Source organism: Salvia miltiorrhiza, chromosome 2 (assembly GCF_028751815.1).
Source record: "Salvia miltiorrhiza cultivar Shanhuang (shh) chromosome 2, IMPLAD_Smil_shh, whole genome shotgun sequence".
In the NCBI taxonomy this organism is placed as follows: Eukaryota; Viridiplantae; Streptophyta; class Magnoliopsida; order Lamiales; family Lamiaceae; genus Salvia; species Salvia miltiorrhiza.
Window position 1 is genome coordinate 62,054,238 of NC_080388.1, and position 24,105 is coordinate 62,078,342.

Genomic DNA, 24,105 nt, shown 5'->3' on the forward strand with positions numbered 1-24,105 from the left:
AGCGGTATAAATGATTATAAAAAAAATGAGCAAGTCGTTTTAAAGGATAAAGTATAATTTATTGTGTCATGAGTGACAAAATACCCCCAAATACTTGGTTTTCAGGGGCCTAACCGCTGCCCTTTATGCTCGGCAGCAGAAGAGACGATGGATCACGTTCTGTTGAACTGCTCCTTCTCGGCTTCTATTTGGGCGGATGTCTTTCGTTGGTTTTTGATTGAGCAAACTTTGCCGTTGGATGTGGGCAGCATGATTCGCTTCTCTATCCACCAGAAAAATAGCAAACAAGTTGGCAATTTGTGGAAAGTTGGGGTGGTCTCTCTCCTCTGGAGTCTCTGGTCTCACCGCAACAACGTCATACACAACAATTTAGCACCTTCACGCCACCTCATTCTCAAGCAGGTCAGGGTTTTTCTTTGTGAAGCTGCCAACAATTTCGTCCTTGGCACTATGGCCAACTCGGTTACTGATCTTCTCATTCTTAAGAATCTTTCCATCGCTGGACAACCCAGGAAGCCTTTTTCCTTTATTTACGTTGCTTGGCACCTTCCCCCGCCGTCTTGGATTAAAGTTAATACTGATGGCTCGGTCCGGGAAGGGAGGATTCATGCGGGGGGCGTCTTTAGGAATGCCTTCAACGACGTTCTTGGTTGTTATCATTTTTCAGGCGGCCATGGGGTTGCGTTCGAAGCAGAGCTTTTAGCTATTATTATTGCGATTGAATCTGCACATCGCGCAAATTGGGAGAGAGTTTGGTTTGAGTCGGATTCTTCTTACGTGGTTCAGCTTCTTAGGTCGCTTTCTGAGACGGTTCCTTGGAGATTCAAGCCTCGGTGGCAGCTTGCTCTCTCCAAACTCCATACTTTCACGTGGCGCATTTCTCACATCTTTCGCGAGGGCAACAGATCGGCGGATTTTTTGGCTTCACAAGCTTCGGAGGAGGGTTTTTGGCCTCATGCCATTGCTGGTTTAAATGATTTTGTCAAGGAAGATGTTTCTATTCCCTATTTTACTCGATTCGCTTAATTTTTTGGTTTTTTTTTCTCTTGGTTCTGGATCGGTTGTGAGCCGGGAGGCCTAAGGGTAATGGTTCGGCCGGAATCCTTGAGACCTCCTAACTCAGCTCTGTCAACCTTGGTCCTTGACGAGTACTCTTTTTCCTCAGCTGTTATGAGGTTTTTAACGAGGCTCGGCCCTTAGTCTGCAGCTTTGTGCTTTCAAGGGTTTTTGGTTCTCCGTTGTTAAGTTTCTTTTCTTTTAATAAAATCTTATTTCAGCAGTGTCATGAGTGACGGTAAAATATTGAAATATGACAAAGGTAGATACGAGATTGCGATAAGACTCCCTTTTTTAGTATAAAATTCCACCGTTTCACTCCTTTTTGTGCATCACAAGAAAAAAACAGGAAAAAAATTATATGAGCAAAAATGGTGGTGAAGGTGTACGGACCAGCCTACGCTTCTCCTAAGAGAGTAATCCTCTGTTTGATCGAAAAGGAGATCGACTACGAGGTTGTCCACGTTGACCTCTTTAAAGGCGAGCATAGATCTCCTCACTATCTTCAGCTGCAGGTCTCTTTAATTTCTCTCTAATATTCATTACAAGTCTACATGTTATCAAGATTAGGGATTTTAGGATAATTTTTTGGATTTTTTAATTTTGCAGCCTTTTGGAGTTCTTCCTGTTATTGAGGATGGAGACTACAAGTTATATGGTAAAAACTTATTTTCCAGACATTTAATTGCTCTTTTAGTTACTATATATTTATAGATGAATTCATATAGATATTTTCCTCGAAATTACAAGTTATTGTGATCTATAATATAAATCTAAACTAAATGGATGGCTGTAAATTCGTTTTTCTGCGGAATAATGCTTTTATGTTTTATGATTATTTTGCTTTAGATATACAATAATGCTTTCTTTATGCTAATGTTTTTATACATCATAAAATATTTATTTTAGGTAATTGTGGATTATATAATGATGCAGATTGATTTTTTTACTTTCTTGTTTTACAGTTAGGTATGATTTGTAGGCAGAAAACATTTTTATGGGTTTAAGCATGGTTTCGAAATTTTCTTCGGAAAAAGAAAAAATATAATCATGGTTTTTGAATTTTGATTCAGCTGAGCAGTAGGGCGAATTTTGTGGTGGCGGTTCAATTATGGTTGTGGAAAACATTTTGTTTGCTTTATTTGAATCAATTTGATGTGTTGTGCAGAATCAAGAGCCATCATAAGATACTATGCAGAGAAATATAGGTGTCAAGGTAGTGAGCTATTAGGCAACACAATAGAGGAAAGAGGCCTAATAGAGCAGTGGTTGGAAGTGGAGGCACACAACTTGCAGCCACCGCTCTACGACCTCGTAGTTCAACTCTTGATTAACCCGAAAATGGGCATCACGCCCGACCCAGAACGCATCCGTGAAGACGAGGAAAAGCTTGCAAAGACTTTGGACGTGTACGAGGAGAGGCTGTCGAGAAGCAAATATCTGGGCGGGGACGGGTTCAGCCTGGCGGACCTGAGCAACATCCCGTTTGGAAACTACTTGATGAGCAGTCTGAAGAAAGAGTATATGATTAGGGATAGGAAGAATGTGAGCAGATGGTGGGATGATATTAGTAGTAGGCCATCTTGGAAGAAGCTGCTTCAGCTCCATCCTTATGTACTTTAAATTTCTCATGCTATGTCATCTATAATAAGACTTGTGCTTCTGTCCTCTTCTTCATTCATAGGACTAGTGTGTGTTGTGTATTGTTGTCTCGGTGTTGGACTCTTGTTGATCAATAATTATCTTTTTCATATTTTTGGGTAATTTCTGTCTTCTATGTCTTCTCATCTTTAAAATAAAGAAAAAGAAGAAAAGAAAGAAAAAAAAGGAAAAGGGGAAACATCAAAATGAATGTGAGAAATAAGAACTAATCTAAGCCCTCAATTGTATATATCTTGCGGTTAGGATTTAAATATGGTTGATGTCGATTTGTTTGATTTTTTTTTTGTGTGTGTTGTTGTTTTGTTTCATCCTTTTTTATGTTTAGAAGGTTAGCAATGCAATTTTATTATTTTTAAATATGATAATGGGAGATTTTTAAGGGATTTGATATTGATTGTCTTCATTATTCCTTTCATGTTTTTGAACGATCAGTTAATTTTTTTAATTAAGTTTGGTTATTATATTATTATTTTTATTCTCACATTTAACTACAATGCAACAAAGAATTAGCAGTTATGCAAGTTTAAATTATTATTCATGCAACTAACATATTTATAAAAAAAAACATTATATTATAACATAAGATTTTTATAATTACAAAATTATATTTGTGCAACCATATAATATAACAAATGCAACTTCAATATATGTAATATCCAATATACCTTGTGTGCAATTTCAATATACTATGAAAAGTACTCATGCAATTAGAAAATGAGGTGGTCTTAAGTATACCCGGGTGTACCGTACAACTGGGTTGCACCTTCACTTAGATTTTGACCCGCACCTGATTTGAATTCATATCCTGATTCAAACCATATAAATAACACTATTTTGGGTACAGGTCAAACCGATTGTACGGTACACTCGAGTGTACCCAAGATTTTGTGTTAGACAATTATATATGTGCAACCATATAATATAATAAATGTAACTCCAATATGCGTAGTATCCAATACATCTTGTATGCAACTTCGTGTGCAACTCCAATATATGTTGTGTGCAATTCAAATATACTTGTATACAACCCACTGTCGATTTGTCGTCCTCTTTAAAAAAAAAAAATTGAATCTCCCTCGACACCATCAATTTGCGGTTGATTACTCCGGCGCAGATTGAAAATTGGAGATGCTTCACATCCACCGTCGACTTGCAGCCAATTTCTCAAGAACCTTTCTGCATTTTTCTTTTATGATTTGAATCAATGTAGAAGAATTAGTAAATGGAGATGCGGTGATTGCGCAGAGGATGGTTATATCAAATTGTCTTTTTACATCTTTCTCCTTACCTACACTTGCCCAAAGAAAGGAAAGTAAAATGATCGAAAAGTGTGGAGACGAAGATAAATATTTTTAAGAACCTACACTTACCTACATGTCAATTATTTATCAAAAATCTAAATCTTAATAATATGTACTCCCTCCGTCCTTAAAAATTGTCCTTAAAAATTATGGACCAAAAGAGATGACGACACAAGTTTTAAGAAAAAAATGAGATAATTGTATTTAAGTGGAGATTGAGTCTTACATTGTTTTAGTAAATAGTGAGAGGAAAAGTTTGTGGAGTCATTTCCTAATTAAGAAATACCACAATTTTCAGAGACGTCTCAATATAATAATAAAGCCACAATTTTTATCACATAGAATAAGTGATAAATATTTTTAAAGTTTTAAAGTATGATTCTTACTGAGATGAGATATATTTTTTTGATAACAACGTTAAGATATTCTTTTAAAATTGTGATAGAATAAGTGATATTAATCCTAAGTTCCTAACTAATAAAAATTAATATTTTAAAGTTCTAAAAACTATTTTTAATAACTCAAGATATAATTAATATTAGGGAAAATTGCACCTAAATACACAAACTTTGCCGAAAATCCATATTTGACGCGAAGTTAGAAATTTACATTTTAATACACCAATTTAAGAAGTTGTTCAATTTTGACACATTTTTCAATTCCGGCGACCGGCATTCTGACGTGGACGCCGGAATGCCAATGTCGCAGCCACGTCACACACCCACTCTCTCTCACTCTCTACACGTCACCTCCCCCCTCCCCCCGTCGGACCCTCCCCCTCCCCCTCCCCAGAACCGCGTCGCACCACCGCCGCCGAGCCCTCCCTCCCGCCGTCAGCCACTTCCCCCTCCCCAGAGGGGCGGCGCACCCGCCACCTCCACCAACCAAACCAACCGGATTTCCCACCACCACCGTTTTCCCTCACCTCCACAGATTTGCAGATCTAGGGTTTTCCTTTGAGCGGGAATGGGAGGCCCTTGATGAAGGCGGCGATGGCTCAGATCTCGACGTCCGCCGAGAATCGAAGAGAGGAGGTGGTAGGCTCTCCTGGATCCGACGGCGAAGCCTGATAGGCTGGCTAGAGGCGGCGGCGGGCTCTATCGCGGCGGTTTTCAGACCACTCTTATCCGTCAAGTCCGGATGGTGACCGGAGAAGGAGGTGGGAGCTCCTGAGTTTTCGAATCTGAAACTGTGAGTGGGTGCTGCGGTGAGTCGCGCGGTTTGACTGAGCAACAGATCTAGGTGGTGCGTGCCGCGGAGGCTCTGGATCTGCACGATTTCGCCCGACTCTCGCCGGCTTCTGTTCGGGCGGCGGCGAGCTGCTGTGCTCGGGCAGCGTCATGGCGCGGCTGGCGCATCGATGAGAAGGTAGCTGTGATGGGGCGCACCGCCGAGAGCAGCGATGCGGTTCTGGGGAGGGGGAGGGTCCGACGGGGGGAAGGTGACGTGTGATGGGGCGGCGCCGGCAGGAGAGAAGAGGGAAGAGAGGTAGGGAGAAAGAGGGTGGAGGGCGGCGAGAGTGATGAGAGAGAAGGGGGAAGGTGACGTGTATAGAGAGAGAGAGAGTGGGGTGTGAGAGAGAGAGAGTGGAGTGTGTGTGTGTGTGTGACGTGGTGATGATGTGGCATTCCGGCGTCCACGTCAGAATGCCGGTCGCCGGAATTGAAAAATGTGTCAAAATTGAACAACTTCTTAAATTGGTGTATTAAAATGTAAATTTCTAACTTCGCGTCAAATATGGATTTTCGGCAAAGTTTGTGTATTTAGGTGCAATTTTCCCTTAATATTAACCTAAATATAGTTAAAATGTTTTTGCTTTGTTATAAAGGTCAACGGCCGAAAGAAAGAAATTGAAAGATATCGCTTCTTCCCTCCTTTGCAACGGCGATGGCGATGATAAAGAAACCCTCAATCCAGAAACTCTGAGTCCTTGGATTTGGCAGGCAAGTCATTTCCATCTCCCAACACAATTGATTCTTCTCGTTTTATTACCGCATTTTCTCCATTATTATGATTTCAATTGCTCGCAATAATCTCTCCTGCTTGTTTTCAAACCCTAATTCATACCTCTGCAACCCCAATGTTCTCTCATTCCACTTTTTCTCCGCTGCGAGAGCCAAAAGATTCATAATCCCTTCCCCTGAAATTTACGATGTGTTGGTCCATAACCACCAATTTTCTCCTGAATTGGCTGCACATGCTTCATCGCGCTTACCTAAATTCAGAAGTCCCGAAAGAGCTGATTCAATACTGTCGTTCCTCAAAGAAAATAGCTTTACGACTACTCAGCTGGAGAAACTCGTCATACATAATCCTCGGATTCTAGGATTTACTATTGAGGGTTTTAAATCCAGACTCAAGGTATTCCAAGACTTGGGGCTTTCTTCCGAGGAGATTGCCAAGATAATTTCCAGTAATCAGGGGATTTTGCATTCATGTATGGCCAGCAAAGTCATTCCTTCCTTATCGATGCTAAAGGCCTTGCTCGGATCCAATGATGAGGTGGCCAGACTTCTAAAAAAATGCGCATGGTTTTTGACACACGATTTGGAAAAAACCTTAATGCCAAATGTGGAAATCTTGAAGAGCTGCAGTATACCAATCGAGCGTATCCTTCATTTCCTCTACACTAATCCAAGATGTTTCTTGGTCAAACCGGATATTATGAGAAAATCTGTAGACGGGGCCATCAAATTTGAAGTTCCTCAGACTTCGACTGCTTTTATCTATGCTGTTGCAGCTCTCTCTCATACGAGTGAAGGGATGTGGGAAGTCAAGTTGGAAACTCTCCGTGATTTGGGATTTTCTGATGACGATATATTCACAATGTTTAGGAAGCAACCTAATGTGTTTTCAGCATCCACAAAGACAATGAAGAATAAAATAGAGCTTCTGCTTGCTACCGGGAAGTACAATATCGCCAATATTGTCTCTAACTCAACGGCCCTTGGGCGCAGCATTGAGAAGAGGCTTCAGCCACGGCTGCAAATTCTGGGACTCATGGAAAGTAGGAATCTCATTCAACAATGGCCTTCTCTTTCAAGAGTTGCTTCATTTACAGATGATAGATTCTTTGAGAGATTTATTAGGCCCTATTATGATAAGATTGGTGAAGAAAACATCACAAAGATATTTGGCGGAAGGCAGAAAAAGATAGATCTATAAGAAGTGGTATGCCGGAGTTCTTCAGAAAAGTGGTCTAGTCTTTGAAGTGTTTCTAAATCTACATATTATAACTTTTTGGAGAACTTTGTTAGGCCTTTCTATGAGGAGATTGGCCAAGCACAATATATTCAAGCGCAAAGGGGAGATGAAGCTTTAATTGAATGCTCAAGAAAGTTGTATGAAGTTTTAATGCTTAGGTAAATTAATTTCGTAGATTTTGAACTTGTATGAAACTTGTGCTTAATGCGTGTACTTATGGTGCTAATCTAAGTAATCTTGTTAATTGCAGCTTTTATTGCCCTACCACATTATCTATGATTATGAATTTTGTCCTGACCTTCTTAGTAATGTTCCTCTGCTTCTGAGTCCTAATGTTCTGTGTAGTCATGGACTACTATCTATTCTTGGATTTTGTTGATATCTTTGTTTTTAGAGGAATGTCTTACATTGAGATTACTTTACAACTTTCTCTATAATACTGATTATTGAGTTTTTTAACTATAGTGATAGGGTTTTATTTGCTTTGATGCTACTTGCACTATATAGATATTAGCTTCTTAAAATAACTTGTATACTCTTGAGAAGTGTTTGGACTAATCTTCCTTTTCTTAGGACTAATTTTCATCATGATGATTAGAGGAAAGTCGAAGCCCACTGTTTTAGTGTGTGTTTGGTATCCATGCTAGCCCGATGGGCTATCCCGAAACCCAAACGTTTAGGGTAAGGGTTGGAAATTTCTAACCCTAATTTTTTTCAACCCGATTAGCCCACATCCGAATAACTTGACAATCCGATAGGTCTGACCCAAAATTCGGTTGGTTGGCCCGATCGACATCCCTACTTAGATGGTATAAGATTGTAATCTTTGGGGATTGGAGCTGAAACTGTTGATGAGTAAAATGGGGTGATGCTATATATCATTAAGAGAGAGATAGAGAGTTGCTCTGTTTGGGGTAGCTAGTTGTGATTCTAGAAATCATACTTTTTCATTGCAGTGACATACAATTTGCATTTGATTTCATGCAATAATAAGGCACCTGATATCCTATGTATTATAATGTCAGGCTCCATGGTGATAAAATAACTGAGAATCCTGTAATTATCCAAAACACTTGGACCATTGCACATGATGGGAAAAAGTAAAAAAGTTTATATCATTCACCTCATTCTTATGTTATGCATGTGGAATCATGTTCCTTTTGCATTTTCCACAATCTTGAGCTATGTTAAAGCAAGAAAGAACTTGAAACAAACTTCATATATTGAGATTCAGAAATCTATAAAAAAATTTTTTTTTTAGGATTGGCACTTTTATTTGTTTGATAAAAAAGCATTGATGTTCAACGTTTTTCATTTTTTAATTTGCATTGAAGGCTATCAACCTGGTTGGTTGTGACAATTATGTATCTATGGTTTTCTCATTATTATCAACTAGTTGAGAATGTTTATGATTTGAAGGTGACCCCAAAATTTGTACTATCTATCAATATCTTCGTATTGCTTCCACCCTTCCAATTTCATGGGATGGTAACGAATAAATTTCTTTCTTTCTAAATTATCCTGTAATCCCTCGCTTTAATTTCTTTGTTTATTTCCTTACTATCAATAGTAAATTTAAATCTTCATTTTATATGTTACTCAATATGAAAGCTATGGATTAATTTGTTTGCGATGAATACAATTTCCTATTCGAGAAGAATTACAAGGGGATACCTTGAATCTGTAATTCTTTATTCTATCTGTGTTGAGATGTTTGCGAATTTTAGGTGGTGAAGTTAGGTTGCCCTAAAATTTGGTAAAATGGGGGAGAAGAAGAAGGCAGGTGCTATGTTGGTTGGTATCGGCAGCTGGAACATGATTCTTCTATGTGGTGAAGAAGACGAAGAGGCTCCACAGCAACAACATCAAGCTGGAATTCCGAGAGTATATGATCCTTGCGTCAATTGCCATGTTTTCTTCACCGTGTCTGTCGCCAAGATGAAGTCAGTATAACTCCTATTTTTGATTTGCTGTGGATAGAAATTCAAGTTCAAATTTGAATTGATTTGGCTTCTCATTTTGATTACTCTCTGCAATTTATGCATTTGCAATATAATTTAACTTTAGAGCAAGTTTATTTTTGAGGATGAATCTAGAATAAAAATAGTATAGGCTAATATATTGTCTACTAAGATAAGATTGATTCGAATTTTAGGATAGTCGTTTATCAGTTCTATCATTTGAATTAATTTTGTGTGATTCATATATCATTAATAGGATGGTATTAGAGAAATCCTAATCATAAGGATATATATATATATATATATATAGGGGAGGCTAGAATAAAAACACTCTTAAGTGTATAAAATATAAATGATTTTCAGCCCTTAGATCATCAAGATTCAACCGTAACCCTGTTGGATGAATTCGTGGTCCTGAGTTCGAATCCCAAAGGTAACTAAAATTTATTTTTCGCAATTCGTAACTCTGTTGGATAAATTCATACGTGTTCTACATAAAATTCGTACATTAAGAAACGTTTATATTTTATACACTTAAGAGTGTTTTTATTCTAGCCCACACCCCCTATATTTGGTGAGACCCGAGGCACGATCTCGTGCGTTTATTTTATCAATTCTATGGCTGATATTGTATCTAAAGGAAGAATTTTTTTTCTTAGGATTCGAATTGTGGAGGGAGTGAAATATTTTAAATTTCATTATTCATTAGTATATACCGTCTTGTGGCCCTTGTTCATCAGTATATATGTTTTATTCATTGTACTTAGTGTCTCACGAAAAATAGGGGGTCTCACTGGAGCGCGCCCCAATAGATAGGATGGCCTGTCTAAGTATTTGCTAGTGTCTTGAGCATGTCGTAGTTGATTTCTTGAACTTGTGAGTTTGATTCCGGGAATCTGTGGCTATTTATGTCTTTGTTTTTGCTGCTCCATCTTAAACAATTAAATCGTACTATTTGTTCCTTTAAAAAATAATAATAATAATAATAATAATAAGGGTTAATAGCCGGAAAATACACCAACTATTTTGAGATTTGCATATTGCACATGACCTTCAAAATTAGCCCCAGAATACATGACTTTTCAATTTAATCGCAATTTGCACCCGCGTTGACTAACACTTTGATCGGTGGTGACATGGCCATCGGATTTTGTTGACGTGGACGCACCGGCGATCAAGTAAAACGACGTCGTTTTTGTCAAGTTTTTTTAAATAAAAAAATAAATAAAAAAACAAAAAAACATGAAATCCGGCGCCCCTCCCCCTGACTCTCTCTCTCTCTGGCCCATTTCTCTCCCGCCGCGCCCCCTCTCTCCTCTGCTCCGGCGAGCAGCCAGCCGGCCTAACCTCTCCCGACTTCCCTCTCTCTCGTCTCTCACACACAGACCAAGCACACACACTGACACATGAGAACTCACACACACAACGCACCAAATCCTCAGCCACCAAATCTCGACACCCTGCTATTGTCACCGGTTGAGAGTAGGGCGGCGATTCTCGCCGTGAATCGAGGGTGAAACGGCGGCAGCCGTTGGCTATTGACGTGTGACAGAAGGAGAGGGGATTTCAGAGAGATTTAGGGATTTAAGGAGAAGGGTTCTGAAATTGGAAGAATTTTTGGGGGTTTTCGTATTTTGAGTCAGAATGAGAGACGAAGGGCGGCGTCGTCGGTCTGTTGGCGGCGGAGGAGAAGCCGGGGAGGTAGGTGCCGGTCTGCTGCTGCTGTTGCGGCGTCGATGTCGGAGTTGCAGAGGGAGGTTGAAGTAGGGTTACTGAAAAGAGAAGGCTGGGGGATTTAAAGTAATCCTCGCTCTGAAATCCGGCGACGACACAGCCACCGTCCATGTCTCCGCCCCTAGATCCCCAATCCAGATCTGAGACGGAGGCGGTGGCCTGAGGTGGAGGGCGGCAGATCGTGGGGGAAGAGGAAGTCGCGGTGGCCTCCGATGGTCGGGAGAGGAAGTCGCAGCGGCTGGGCTGCTTCGATGGCCTCGGATGCTCGGTGGTCGGGAGAGGAAGTCGCAGCGGCTGGGCTGCTTCGATGGCCTCGGAAGCTCGGTGGACGGGAGAGGAAGTCGCAGCGGCGGGGATGAACGGCGGCGGGGCAGGAGATTGAAGAAGAAGACATTTTTCTTTATTTTTTTTATTTTTTCTCCCTATCAAAACGACGTCGTTTTGAACGCGTGGCATTCCACTGTGTAAAAAATGCCAAGTGTAATGCCACGTAGTTTAAAATTTTTTCCACGTCATTGCCGGTCAAACATAAGAGTGGCCGGAACTTTCGCCGGGTGCAAATTGCGATTAAATTGAAAGGTCATGTATTCTGGGGCTAATTTTGAAGGTCATGTGCAATATGCAAATCTCAAAATAGTTCGTGTATTTTCCGGCTATTAACCCTAATAATAATAATAATAATAATAATAATAAACAAATCTTACCAAGGGCCTGTTTGCTAGCTTTGGTAAGGCAAGACTATTATTTAGTCTAATGTTATTTTTATGTTTGCTGTTTCTTGTGGGTTTTGCGTGAAAATGGATGCTGTTTTTGATCGGTTTTGTTTTGATTTGATTTGTGATGGGGTTATTGAGTTAGGTGTAATTGATGGAATTTTATTTGTTTGCTGCAGTCCTTGTTGTAATTCTTGATTTATTGATGGTTTATTTTTTATTTTTTGTGCAAGAATTGCATGTTTTGACTTTGTCTTGTTTTGATGGGGGCTTTGGTTGAAAAGTTGTAATCTTCAAAATTTTGCTCTCTCGCACTATGTAATACTAGCTTAAGCAAATGAATATAGTTTTAGGATATGAAATACTAGCTTAAGCAAAACTAATGAGCTGTGAAGGAGTTCTCTTGGGACAACAAGTATACTGGAGTTCAGATTCTTCTCTTAAAGGTAATGCAGCACAAAATCTAGAAAAAATGGCTCCTACTTTCCTACTTTTAAGGTAAATTAGTCGAAAAAATTGTAACCTTCTCGGTCTGAAATGTGTGTAGGTGTTGATGCATGGAGGTGGAGGAGCATACACTTCCACATTGCAGCAATACCAAGCCAAGGCTGATTACTTCACCTGCGCCTGCATGCAGAAGAACGACAGCTACAATGTGCCCATGACTCCTGGTTAGTAGCAGTAGCAGCACCTCGATTTTAACCTTTTCAATCATCATTCTTGCATGAAACGTCCATCCTTGAACAATGTTGTTATGTTTCCTCTTTAGGTGGACTGCTCTATCTATGGGAGTGGAACAATCTGCAGTACTCTGCCTCTGCTGCATTCGTCATTCGGAATATCTTGCAAAGGCAAAAGGCGTTGTGAAATGCCCGGAAGCCCAACTCCAGCCTCGAGATCTTCTCATCTTTGCAAAATCACAAGTATATATATATATCAATCATCTTCTTCTTGCTTGTTTGTGCTGAATTTGCTACTGAAAAATCCAATCTTTGGAAGGCTGATTACATTCTTGGCAAGAATCCCAAGAACTTGAGCTATGTCGTCGGCTGTGGGGACAACTATCCGGTCCATGTTCATCTCCCTCCTCGGTTCCGCAGTGGGGTGTATTCAAGGATTTGAGGCGTGGTACAAGCAAATGTAATCTTGTCTATGATTTGTTCCAAGAAGCATCTGTAGGTGGTCATCTAGTTCATTCTCCTAAGATGCTCACCTAGAAAGCAGGAAAATTCTTTATCCATCCAATCGTGACTGGAGGGTTGCATGTTATGTTCACTAAACTATTCTTTTAGCTCATTACTTAAAGCGCAGCAGCGGCTAAGTGAATATGATTATATTAAAGACTAAAATGAACTCATATCTGAGAAAGATGTCTGAAACATTTTCAAATTATCTAAGCTACTTGAATCAACATTCAACTTCTGGCTCAACATATCAGAGGACAAATGGTCACTGGACCTTCAGATGATTGAATTACAAAATGAACATATCAGAGGACAAGTGGTTGCTTTCGTGTGTTTTGTTTCAAGTAGAGAGGGGTAGGGAATGTATTTATTAAATTTGAATGAGGGTAGAAGAGTAATTTCGATGTCTATTCTTGAATTGTAGAAAGAGTTACCAAATTGAAATCCGTAGATAAATGACATTTAAGCTAGTTTAGCAAACAAGGATTAAGATTAATAACCAAACCTTGTGAATAATGGGCTTTCCAGAGATTATTAATCATGCATAATCTTGCCATACTTAGCAAACATGCCCTAATCATCTGTTTAATCGACTACGAGGTTATGTTTGACGATAATTACAATAAATTGTATAAAGAATACATTATAATATATGTTTATCATAAATTTTAAAAGAGTAATGTTAAACAGTCACATTGTGGCCACCCACAATTTACCTAAATAGAAAATAATTTAATTTATTTAACTTATTTTTTAAAATAAAAATAAGATTTAGTTATTTCATCATATTCTCTACATTATAGTTATTTTTTTGCAATTTTTTGGTAGCTTTTTTATTTTTATTATAAAAAAATAAAAAATGTAAACAAATTTTAAAAAAATAAATACAATGTAGAGAATATAATAAAATAATTAAATCCTATTTTTATTTAAAAAGTAAATTAAATAAATCAAGATTGTCCTTATTATATTAGTTTGTGGGTGGCCACAATGTGGCTGCATAGATTTATTGATTTTAAAAAAACATCATCATACACAAAATTCTCAATAGGAGTACAATTTTTATCGCAATGCTACAAATAAATGTTCACAAACATCAATGATAAACTATTGATACAACAACATTGAACTGATCATGAATTAAAATATACTACTACTATTTTTATTCATAAAAGTGTGCATTTTATCATTTTCGTTTGTCCTATTAGAATCATAATACTAAAAATAATACTCTCTGTTTATGATAAAACTTCCTACTTCTTAGGGGTGAGTGACACGAATTTTAAGATGAAGTTGTTTAAGAGTGGTGAGAATATAATATAATTAGACTATAAAAATGTAAAAGATAAATAAGATATTATATTTGAAAGGGTACAGACCAAAAATAAAATATAAGGTTTTTATTCCAAAAATAAAAAATAGAAAATTTTATCAATGACCGAGGAAGTACAAGTCATTTTTATTAACCAATATCTCTAAAAATACCCTCTAAAAAATATATTATTTCGAAAATTGGTGTTCTAAAAAAGTGTACACACTCTTTGAAGACGAAGATTACGTATTTTTAAGAACCTACACGTCAATTATTTATCTTATATGTATATTTACCGCTTCAAAAAAAATGCAAAGAAATGTATATTTACACTATATATATATATATATATATATATATATATATATATATAAAAAGGAATTATAAGTAATTTCCTCGTCCTCCCTCACTCCAATGGCGACGGCACCACACTGGTGGAGAAAGAAATTTGAGTCCTTGGATTTGGCAGGCAAGTCGTTTCCATCTCCCAACACAATTCATTCTTCTCGTTTTATTACCGCATTTTCTCCATTATGATTCCAATTGCTCGCAATACTCTCTCCTGTTTGTTTTCAAACCCTAATTCATTTCTCTGCAACCCCAATGTTCTCTCATTCCACTTTTTTTCCACTGCGAGAGCCAAAAGACCATTCATCCCTTCCCCTGAAATTTACGATGTATTGGTTCATAAACATCAATTTTGTCCTGAATTGACTGCACTTGCTTCATCGCGCTTACCTAAATTTAGAAGCCATGAAAGAGCTGATTCATTACTGTCGTTCCTGAGAGAGAATAGCTTTACGACTACTCAGCTGCAGAAACTCGTCATATATGATCCTCGGGTTCTAGGATTTACTACTGAGGGTTTTAAATCCAGATTCAAGGTATTCCAAGACTTGGGGCTTTCTTCCGAGGAGATTGCCAAGATAATTTCCAGTAATCAGGGGATTTTGCATTCATGTATGGCCAGCAAAGTCATTCCTTCCTTATCGATGCTAAAGGCCTTGCTCGGATCCAATGATGAGGTGGCCAGACTTCTTAAAAAATGCGCATGGTTTTTAGTGTCCGATTTGGAGAAAACCTTAATGCCAAATGTGGAAATCTTGAAGAGCTGCAGTATACCAATGGAGCGTATCCTTCATTTCCTCTACGCTAATCCAAGATGTTTCTTGGTCAAGCCGGATATTATGAGAAAATCTGTAGACAGGGCCATCAAATTTGGGATTCCTCAAACTTCGATTGTTTTTATCCAGTCTCTCGCAGTTTTCTCTTGTACGAGTGAAGGGATGTGGGAAGTCAAGTTGGAAACTCTCCGTGATTCGGGATTTTCTGATGATGACATATTCACAATGTTCAGGAAGCAACCTAGTGTGTTTTCAGCATCTGCAAAGACAATGAAGAATAAAATAGAGCTTGTGCTTGATACCGGTAAATACAATAAATCCAATATTGTCACTTGTCCATCAGCAATTGGGTACAGTATTGAGAAGAGGCTTGAGCCTCGGATGCAAATTCTGAGACTTCTGGAAAGTAGGAATCTCATTGAAAAATGGCCTTCTCTTTCAGCATTTGCTAGATTTACAGATGATAGATTCTTTAACATGTTTATTAGGCCTTATTATGATGAGATTGGCCAAGAATGTATCACAAAAATGTGTCAAGCACGGATGGAAAAGAAGCTTTAAGTGAATGCTCAAGAATCTTGTATAAAGTTATAATGCTTAGGTAAATTAATTTCTTAGATTTTGAACTTGTATGAATCTCGTGCTTAATGTATGTACCTATCCTGCTTAACTCAGTTATCTTTTACTATGATTATGAATTTTGTCACAATGTTCCTCTGTTACCGAGAGTCCTAATGTTCTGCGTAATCTGTTTTTGGCTTTTATTGCCCCATATTTTTTCTATGATTATGAATTTTGTCACAATGTTCCTCTGTTACCAAGAGTCCTAATGTTCTGCGTAATCTGTTCTTGGCTTTTGTTGATATCTTTGTTTTAGAGGAATGATTTACATTGAGATTACTTTACAACCTTCTCTAGTTTTCTGATTATGCTTTTAGCTTTATTAAAAATTGGTTGAGAATGTTTATGATTTGAACGTGACACCAAAATTGGTATATATCTATAATAAAGTAGTATTAATCTAAGTTGATGTGGTAAATTGTGGTAGCTGTGCAATTCCTATAAGCTTTGCTGCCTATTGGGTCCGGGATAGGTAGTGTCTCTACACATTGCTGCCAGTTGAAGGACTCTAATAGGTACCTTGCTAATTCCCATTAATAGTCATCTTGTGCTTCCTGGTTCTGAAATATGGTTAATTCATTTTTTTGTATAGTTGCCAAGATCATTGCTTGTATTCTATTGAATAGTGTGCTAGAATTTGACATGGCCAAGTGATATCTAGTTTGGTAGTTTCCTTTTCCTTGAGATTATTATAAAGTTATGTCCAAATACGGCCTAAGCCATGTTATGTTCTTAGTTTCAATATATGTAAATAGTATCATTTACATATATTGAAAGGATCATTTATATATGTTGAAGTGTTATTTACATATATAAAAAGTGTCATTTACATATATCATAAGTATCATTTATTAATGCAAACAATGTTATTTACGCATATTGAAAGTGTTTACTACGGTCGTTCCGGGATCCACTAGTAGGCGCGCTTGCATTTGGGTGCCAAATGACGATCAATGAGTTGTTGATTTTTTGCTGGCCTGACGAAGTGGAATACTGAGTGTTGGCTGAATCTTTTTTACCTTTTGAGGTGGAAGGTATTGCTTCTATCAAACTTGCAAAGAATTGGGCAGAGGATATCAGATATTGGAGTTATGATGAGAAAAGGGAGATATTCTGTGAAGTTGGGATATCTATATTCTGCACCCTTCCACTTCTTGGTCCGATAGCAAGGAGTGGTGGGGTTGGGTCTGGTCTTTAAATGTTCCGCCGAAGATGAAGCACTTTGCATGCTGAGGCAAACCTCATCTTCCGGTATAACTGGTGTAAGAAAGCATGGGGCACTACTTCTCATGGTGAGTTGGTGAACGTGGTCTTGAAAAAGTCTGATTTTTGGAGGGAGATCCAAAGCTTATGGAGATTCAATATGGAAGGGTTGGAATGTTGGTTCATCATTTTGTGGGGGACGTTAGCAATGCTGCCGAAGGTCTGGGATGCCACCATGCAAGGATGTGTCTGTCCATCATGCTATGGGAGTGGGCTTCATCTTAAGATATCATATGAGTACTGCGCGCATATTCTTCTTGGAAAACTTCATGCCATGATTCTTGGAATTGGCTTTTCTTTGGAGAACAACACCTATTATACAACCAAAAGAGAAGGTGGTCTTGGATTTCTGTCATTGCCCGCAGGGAAGCTAATCGGGCAGCTCATAGTCTACCTAATTTTGCTATCCTTTCTTATGATGTAATGATTTGGAAGTCGGACTTTCCGTGCTGGCTCCTAGACATTGTACATCGTGATGGAATAATATTTGTGTCTCTACATATATTGAAAATCTCATTTATATATGTGAAAAATATTACTCTCTTTGTCCCATATATATAAGTTGATTGGAATTTACACAAGGATTAAGAAAAATAATTGGAAATAAAAAAGTATAAGTAAACTTCCTAATATGCTCATATTTATTATGCAATGGTGAATTAAGTTTAAGTAAATTAAAGAATTAAATCGGGATATAATAGTAAATGAGTTAAAAAAACATTACTTTTATATAAATAAGCCTATATATTTGGGACATTTGTAAAAGAAAAACAAGCCTATATAAATAAGATGGAGGGAGTATTTATTAAGGCGTAATCATTTACATATATTGAAAGTATCATCTAGTATCGATTAAGCTGCACTACCTATTCTATTCTTGTGACTTGAAGCACTCCACTCCCAACAGCATCAACCGTCCCTTGGTTGCTTCCAATGCCATGGATTCAAATTATAGCCTTGTCCATTTCCATTATTGGAAGGAACAAGTTCTGGACTGTTGAGAACACGGCCAGTTCTTCTCTTCGAAAGTTCTACCAACTAGTTGGTGGGATTCGAAAGCGTGAGTTCAATAGTAATAGAATAAAGAGTTCCTTAGGGCATCCACAATGGGGGCTCGGAAATGGCATCGAGCCCCCCAAATTCGCACCCTCCCCCATTGCCGCTCCCCCGGCTCGCGAGCCCGCCTCCCCTCTCCACACCCGGCTCAAACTGAAAATGGTTCGGCGCGTCTCCAACACCGCCCAATCACAAATTTCGGGCCAAAAAAAAAATGGAAAGAGCGGTTGATTTCAAGCCGTTTTTTTTTGCTGTTGGTTTTTCCGGCGGTTGGCCATTTTCTTTTTTCTTTCCCTTTCTTTCTTCTATAAATTGATTCCACTTTCATTTTTTCAAACAACGCAAAAATCTCCCATAGATTCTAGGTTTCTTTTGTATGTTTTTTTAATTTCAAGTAATTTAGGACTTTATTTAATTGTATTGCAATTTTAATTTTCAATCAATGTAAAGTTCATTTTAAAATTTAATGAAATTTGAGTTGTTAGATTTAATGTAAATTTTAATTAAAAAGAAGAATAAAATTAAATGGAAAATGAAAATATTAATTAGAGAGCGAAGGCCCAAGAGGTGGGCTCTCCTATTGTGGAGAGTGAGCTCTTAAATGGTGGAGACCATATTTAAGAGCTCACCTTGGCTCTCCATTGTGGATGCTAATGCTTACATTGTGCTTTGAACAATAGCTATTTTATTATTTGTGTTATGAAAATTTGTTTTCTAAAATCGTTTTCAAGTTCAGATCTTCTATTAATGGTTGTCTTTTGTTTTGTTGACAATGAAGTCTGAGATTAGAATATGAAATCAATGTAAAATAATGCTATTTGATCCAATGTCGAGCAGGGGTGAATCCAGGATTTAGTGTTAGGGGGCTGAATTTGTTGAAGTACGATGTCTGAAAATATTTACACGGGGGTTCGAGGGCGGGAGCCCCTGAAGTTTTTTTTTTTTTTGAGCATTCCGTACACTTCATTTTCATGCACTTTCTTAACAATCACTTAATATAATAGATAATTGCTTGCAGTTCAATTAATTCAACATTAAGTAGATTGAAAATATATAAAGATATACTTTTATGCATTTTTTTTAAAAGAAATGTTTCATCTTCTAAACAAATGAACTAATTTTCATTATTAATAATTTGTAATTTTACTTTTAACTTGAGAATTGACTTAAATTCAACATTAAAAATTAAATAAGAAAGAAAAATGGGATAAAAGTAACATAAATATAACAAATCAATGTACAATATTAAACAAATAATATAGATAATTGGATAATATAAACAATGTATTATATTTTTTTCTTATATTTCTTATTTATATACACATGTATATAGATATATAAAATATATATCTACATTAAAATTTTTATATATAAAACTCAAAAATTGGGAGCCCCTTGGATCCGCCAGTGATGTCGAGTATGGAGGGGTATACGCTCTAGCGGCCTCTACCTTAGGAGTGCATCTGCACCTTAACCCTAAGAAAGATTAATAGAATAAAATACGTTACTATCAAAAGACGTCAAATTATATATTATAATTTTTTTTATTAAAGAAATTATAAAAGGACCACATTACAAAAGGATGTATGTAGATGTATTTTAAATAATAATCATAGTGTATTTTTTTATTGAATTCATTAATCATTTATTTAAATTAAATAATATTAAATAATTATAATTTAGAATCTGGCAACAAATAAATTACATAGAGTTAACTTACCAAAATAGAAAAGAAAAAAAATAGTAATTTGTAGTTAAATTTTCTAAATATGTTGAAAGTTAATGAAAATAAAAGTCAAATAAAGAAGATTATGCATAAGTTACAACATAAAGTTTAAAATTTTCAAATTATAATCAATTGTTATTTTCTAAGAAGGGATTTAGAATCAATTGTATTAACAATGAATAAATTACAAAATAAATCGCGAATTTATACTCATTTTGTAATTTTGATCTCACTTTTAAATATTTTTAAATATATATCAAATCTTTCTAAATTTTGCAATTAAGGTTTCTCCCAATTTTTCTAATGATCGAAAGATTACGCGAATACCACCATTCTCTAAGATCTGGTAAAGAAGTAGTCAGGGACTTCGTTTAGTATGCAATTAAACACAAAACTGATATAATATTCAAGTATTATATATTTTAAATTTTCACTAAAAAATCCCAATTACTAAAATTATAAGAATTTGATTTTTATTTGTAAATATTAAAAATTAAGGTCGAATTTGCACCATTGATTTGTTTATAAATATTTTTGTTAAATCATTTTTTTTTCTAATGCATGTCTTTATATCAGAGCAATTATGTTGACATGTATAAAAATAAGTTTTTATATCTTGTGATTATTGATATTTCAAAATTATTTAGATTTATCTAACTAATTTTTTGAATCTATCTATGTTTATATTTTGTTGTTTGTTATTATTTTTAATCTATAAATATAAAATTTTAATTTTGATATTATTATATTAAATTAATAGTTATAAAGTGTTTCATATATATTGTGTGATGAATCGTGATAATCCTTGTGCATTTTTTTATAAAAGTAAATGATATTTTGTATAAAAAAAATGATACATTACTAATGGTACTTTTAATACATGTAAGTGACACTTTTAATAATAAAAATTATAATTTTTTTAAATACAAATAATTCTTCGCATTTGATATTTTTTTATAAAAGCAACTAATACTTTCTATAAATAATAATGATACATTATAAATGATAATTTTTACATACAAATGGCAATTTGAATAAAAAAAATGATACTTTGTCTGATTGGCCGAGATGGAAAGGGCAAAAAGGGGAGGAGAGGAGGGGGACGGTCGGGTCCAATGTGGGTGCGAATTTGACCAACAACATAGTTATCCCTTACGAAAAGTTTGACAATATTAAATATAAAACTTCAAATATTATATATATATATATATACAATACATAAATATTTTTAAAAAAATCACATTTTTACTATTACTTAATAAAAGTAATAAATTTTAAAATCTATGTATTTATTAATGAATATTAATTTACAATACATATAATATTCCTCATGCATTGCACGAGATGTATACTAGTTATTCCTAAAAAGTGATGTTTATGTTTTCCCATAATATCTGAAAAAATGTTGATCTTAACTGTTTGAGCAGTTGTGGAGTTGATGAATGCACTACTTTTTATTTTTTGTCGCGAGAATTTGCATTCACATGTATAGTTGCAGAGTTTTGAGCTTTTAATATTTTTAGCTATTTATCTAATTAAACCTTTCTTGTGTATGATATACTCGTACTTAAATCTTTTTTTTACTCCCTTTCATTCAAATTATAGGTCTTCCTAAACTTTGACACAAATATTAATGAATGCAAAAATTAATCTTAATTAATAATCATTTCAGAATCTATATATTTGGGACTAATTAATGAAAGAGTTGAATAGATTATTACAATTTTGGTTTGAAAAAAACTATAATACCCTAAAATGAAAAAAGAATTTGAAAGGTTTAAATGACTTTTTAAAACAAATAAAATGATAATATAATGAAGTGATATGAAATGGTATAAAATTATATATTCTTTGGTATAAAATTATATCTTTACCCAAATGAAAATGTATTGTTTGAAATTTTATACGAGTCGCTCGATTTTTTTATTATATCAAGATAAACAAAATAGTACAATATGGTAAATGAAACATATTCTTTATTTATATTGCAAAGCAAATACACTCTAAAATTTATTATTTTTCTTATAATGAATATAAATGGAGATGTATTAAATATCGAATTGAATTTTAAATTTTATATTTTGAGAGTAGCTAAATAATTAAATCGAATAACATGAAGCACCAGATTGATGCATCAAGTAAGTAGTAACTATACATTTTGAAATTTAAGTTGGAGATGAGTTGGGCCCATTTACCAATCTGAGAGAAGAGAGAGTAATGTAGTGGTGAACTGCCTTCCTTTTCCAGGGCGAGTGGCGGCGATGGTCGAGATTAAGAAACTCGAGCAGTGAATCCTTCAATTTTGCAGGCAAGTAATTTCCATTTCGCAGCACCATTGATTGTTCAACATGATTGCAATTGCGCGCAAGTATCTCTCCTCTTTATGTTTGAACCCTAATTCATTTCTCTGCTGCTCAAATCTTCATTTCATTCCCTCAATCCACTTTTTTTCGACTGCCAGAGCCAAAAGATTCATAATCCCTTCCCCTGAAATTTACGATGTGTTGGTCCATAACCACCAATTTTCTCCTGAATTGGCTGCACATGCTTCATCGCGCTTACCTAAATTCAGAAGTCCCGAAAGAGCTGATTCAATACTGTCGTTCCTCAAAGAAAATAGCTTTACGACTACTCAGCTGCAGAAACTCGTCATATATAATCCTCGGATTCTAGGATTTACTATTGAGGGTTTTAAATCCAGACTCAAGGTATTCCAAGACTTGGGGCTTTCTTCGAAGGAGATTGCCAAGATAATTTCAAGTAATCAGAGGATTTTGCATTCATGTATGGCCAACAAAGTCATTCCTTCCTTATCGATGCTAAATGCCTTGCTCGGATCCAATGAGGAGGTGGCCAGACTTTTGAAAAAATGCTCATGGTTTTTGACACACGATTTGGAGAAAACCTTAATGCCAAATGTGGAAATCTTGAAGAGCTGCAGTATACCAATGGAGCGTATCATTTACTTCCTCCACAGTCACCCGAGAAATTTCTTAGTTAAGTCGGATATTATGAGGAAATCTGTAGACAGGGCCATCAGATTTGGGGTTCCTCATACTTCGGCTGTTTTTATCCAGGCTCCCGGAGTTCTCTCTTATACGAGTGAAGGGATGTGGGAAGTCAAGTTGAAAACTCTTCGTGATTTGGGATTTTCTGATGATGACATATTCACAATGTTCAGGAAGCAACCTAGTGTGTTTTCAGCATCTGTAAAGACAATGAAGAATAAAATAGAGCTTCTGCTTGCTACCGGGAAGTACAATGTATCCAATATTGTCACTTATCCTACAGCACTTGGGTGCAGTATTGAAAAGAGGCTTGATCCTCGGATGCAAACTCTGAGACTTTTGGAAAGTAAGAATCTCATTCAAAAGTGGCCTTCTCTTTCAACAGTTATTACATTTACAGATGATAGATTCTTTGACAAATTTATTAGGCCGTATTATGATAATATTGGTGAAGAAAACATCACAAAGATATTTGTCAGGAGACAGAAAGAAATGAATCTATAACAAGTGGTATGTCGGAGTTCTTCAGAAAGTGGCCTAGTCTTTCAAGTGTCATCTAATTTCTTGCTAGAGATAAGCTGCAATGTTAATGTCCAGCAATGCTGTTTTATACCTGTGGAAATCAAGGTATATATATTTGAAAAATTGATGAACATTCAGATCAAATTGCTTCTGCCCTGTTTCTTAAGCTGGTTTCTGAGAATTGTTTTTGTTTTTCTGCGAGTTATTTAACTATAGTGATATGGTTTTATTTGCTTTAGCTGCTTGCATTATATAGATATTAGCTTCTTAAAATAACTTATAAACTCTTGAGAAGTGTTTGGACTAATCTTCCTTTTCTTAGGACTAATTTTCGTCATGATGATTAGAGGAAAGTCGAAGCCCACTGTTTGGGGTGTGTTTGGTATTCATGCTAGCTTGCTAACCCGAAACCTGAACGTTTAGAGTTAGGGTTGGAAATTTCTAAGCCTAATTTTTTTCAACCCGACTCGACAATATGATAGGGCTGGCCGATTTTTTGGAGGATTGACCCGATTGACATCCTACTTAGATGGTATAAGATTTTGTAATCTTAGATACCATTTGCATTTGATTTCATTTCATGCAATAATAAGCACCTGCCATCCTATGCATTATAATGTTAGGCACCATGGTGATAAAAATTTAAAAGTATAGATCC

The 24,105-nt window shown here is 36.1% G+C and overlaps 5 protein-coding genes across 9 annotated transcripts; all 5 read left to right on the forward strand.

Annotated features, from left to right (window-relative positions):
* Positions 1-1,279: 1,279 nt before the first annotated feature.
* LOC131010914 (glutathione S-transferase F9-like) lies at positions 1,280-2,818 on the forward strand. The gene is made up of 3 exons (XM_057938622.1): positions 1,280-1,571; positions 1,666-1,714; positions 2,225-2,818. The coding sequence occupies exons 1-3, from the start codon at positions 1,428-1,430 to the stop codon at positions 2,677-2,679; spliced, it is 648 nt and encodes a 215-aa protein (XP_057794605.1). The 5' UTR covers positions 1,280-1,427; the 3' UTR covers positions 2,680-2,818.
* A 3,029-nt stretch (positions 2,819-5,847) lies between these two features.
* Positions 5,848-10,179, forward strand: LOC131010892 (uncharacterized). 4 transcript variants are annotated; one of them, XR_009096692.1, is made up of 3 exons: positions 5,848-7,190; positions 7,277-7,381; positions 8,951-10,179. XR_009096692.1 is itself a non-coding variant. In XM_057938593.1 (2 exons), the coding sequence occupies exon 1, from the start codon at positions 6,030-6,032 to the stop codon at positions 7,182-7,184; it is 1,155 nt and encodes a 384-aa protein (XP_057794576.1). In that variant the 5' UTR covers positions 5,848-6,029; the 3' UTR covers positions 7,185-7,190; positions 7,277-7,472. The 4 variants fall into 4 exon arrangements, 1 of the variants encoding a protein (XP_057794576.1); XR_009096694.1 differs by having other exon boundaries at positions 8,960-10,179; XR_009096693.1 differs by having other exon boundaries at positions 5,848-7,381; positions 8,960-10,179.
* A 90-nt stretch (positions 10,180-10,269) lies between these two features.
* LOC131010920 (endoglucanase 5-like) lies at positions 10,270-12,988 on the forward strand. Of its 2 annotated transcripts, none has more exons than XM_057938628.1 (4): positions 10,270-12,077; positions 12,179-12,302; positions 12,401-12,492; positions 12,532-12,988. In XM_057938628.1, the coding sequence occupies exons 2-4, from the start codon at positions 12,185-12,187 to the stop codon at positions 12,751-12,753; spliced, it is 432 nt and encodes a 143-aa protein (XP_057794611.1). In that variant the 5' UTR covers positions 10,270-12,077; positions 12,179-12,184; the 3' UTR covers positions 12,754-12,988. The 2 variants fall into 2 exon arrangements, 1 of the variants encoding a protein (XP_057794611.1); XR_009096697.1 differs by having other exon boundaries at positions 10,989-12,077; positions 12,401-12,554; positions 12,631-12,988.
* Positions 12,989-14,521: 1,533 nt separating this feature from the next.
* LOC131010893 (uncharacterized) lies at positions 14,522-17,651 on the forward strand. Its single transcript, XM_057938594.1, has 2 exons — positions 14,522-15,852; positions 16,300-17,651. The coding sequence occupies exon 1, from the start codon at positions 14,661-14,663 to the stop codon at positions 15,810-15,812; it is 1,152 nt and encodes a 383-aa protein (XP_057794577.1). The 5' UTR covers positions 14,522-14,660; the 3' UTR covers positions 15,813-15,852; positions 16,300-17,651.
* Positions 17,652-22,051: 4,400 nt separating this feature from the next.
* On the forward strand, positions 22,052-23,613 carry LOC131010890 (uncharacterized). Its single transcript, XM_057938592.1, has one exon. It carries the CDS (start codon positions 22,266-22,268, stop codon positions 23,427-23,429), a length of 1,164 nt encoding a protein of 387 aa, XP_057794575.1. The 5' UTR covers positions 22,052-22,265; the 3' UTR covers positions 23,430-23,613.
* Positions 23,614-24,105: the final 492 nt, after the last annotated feature.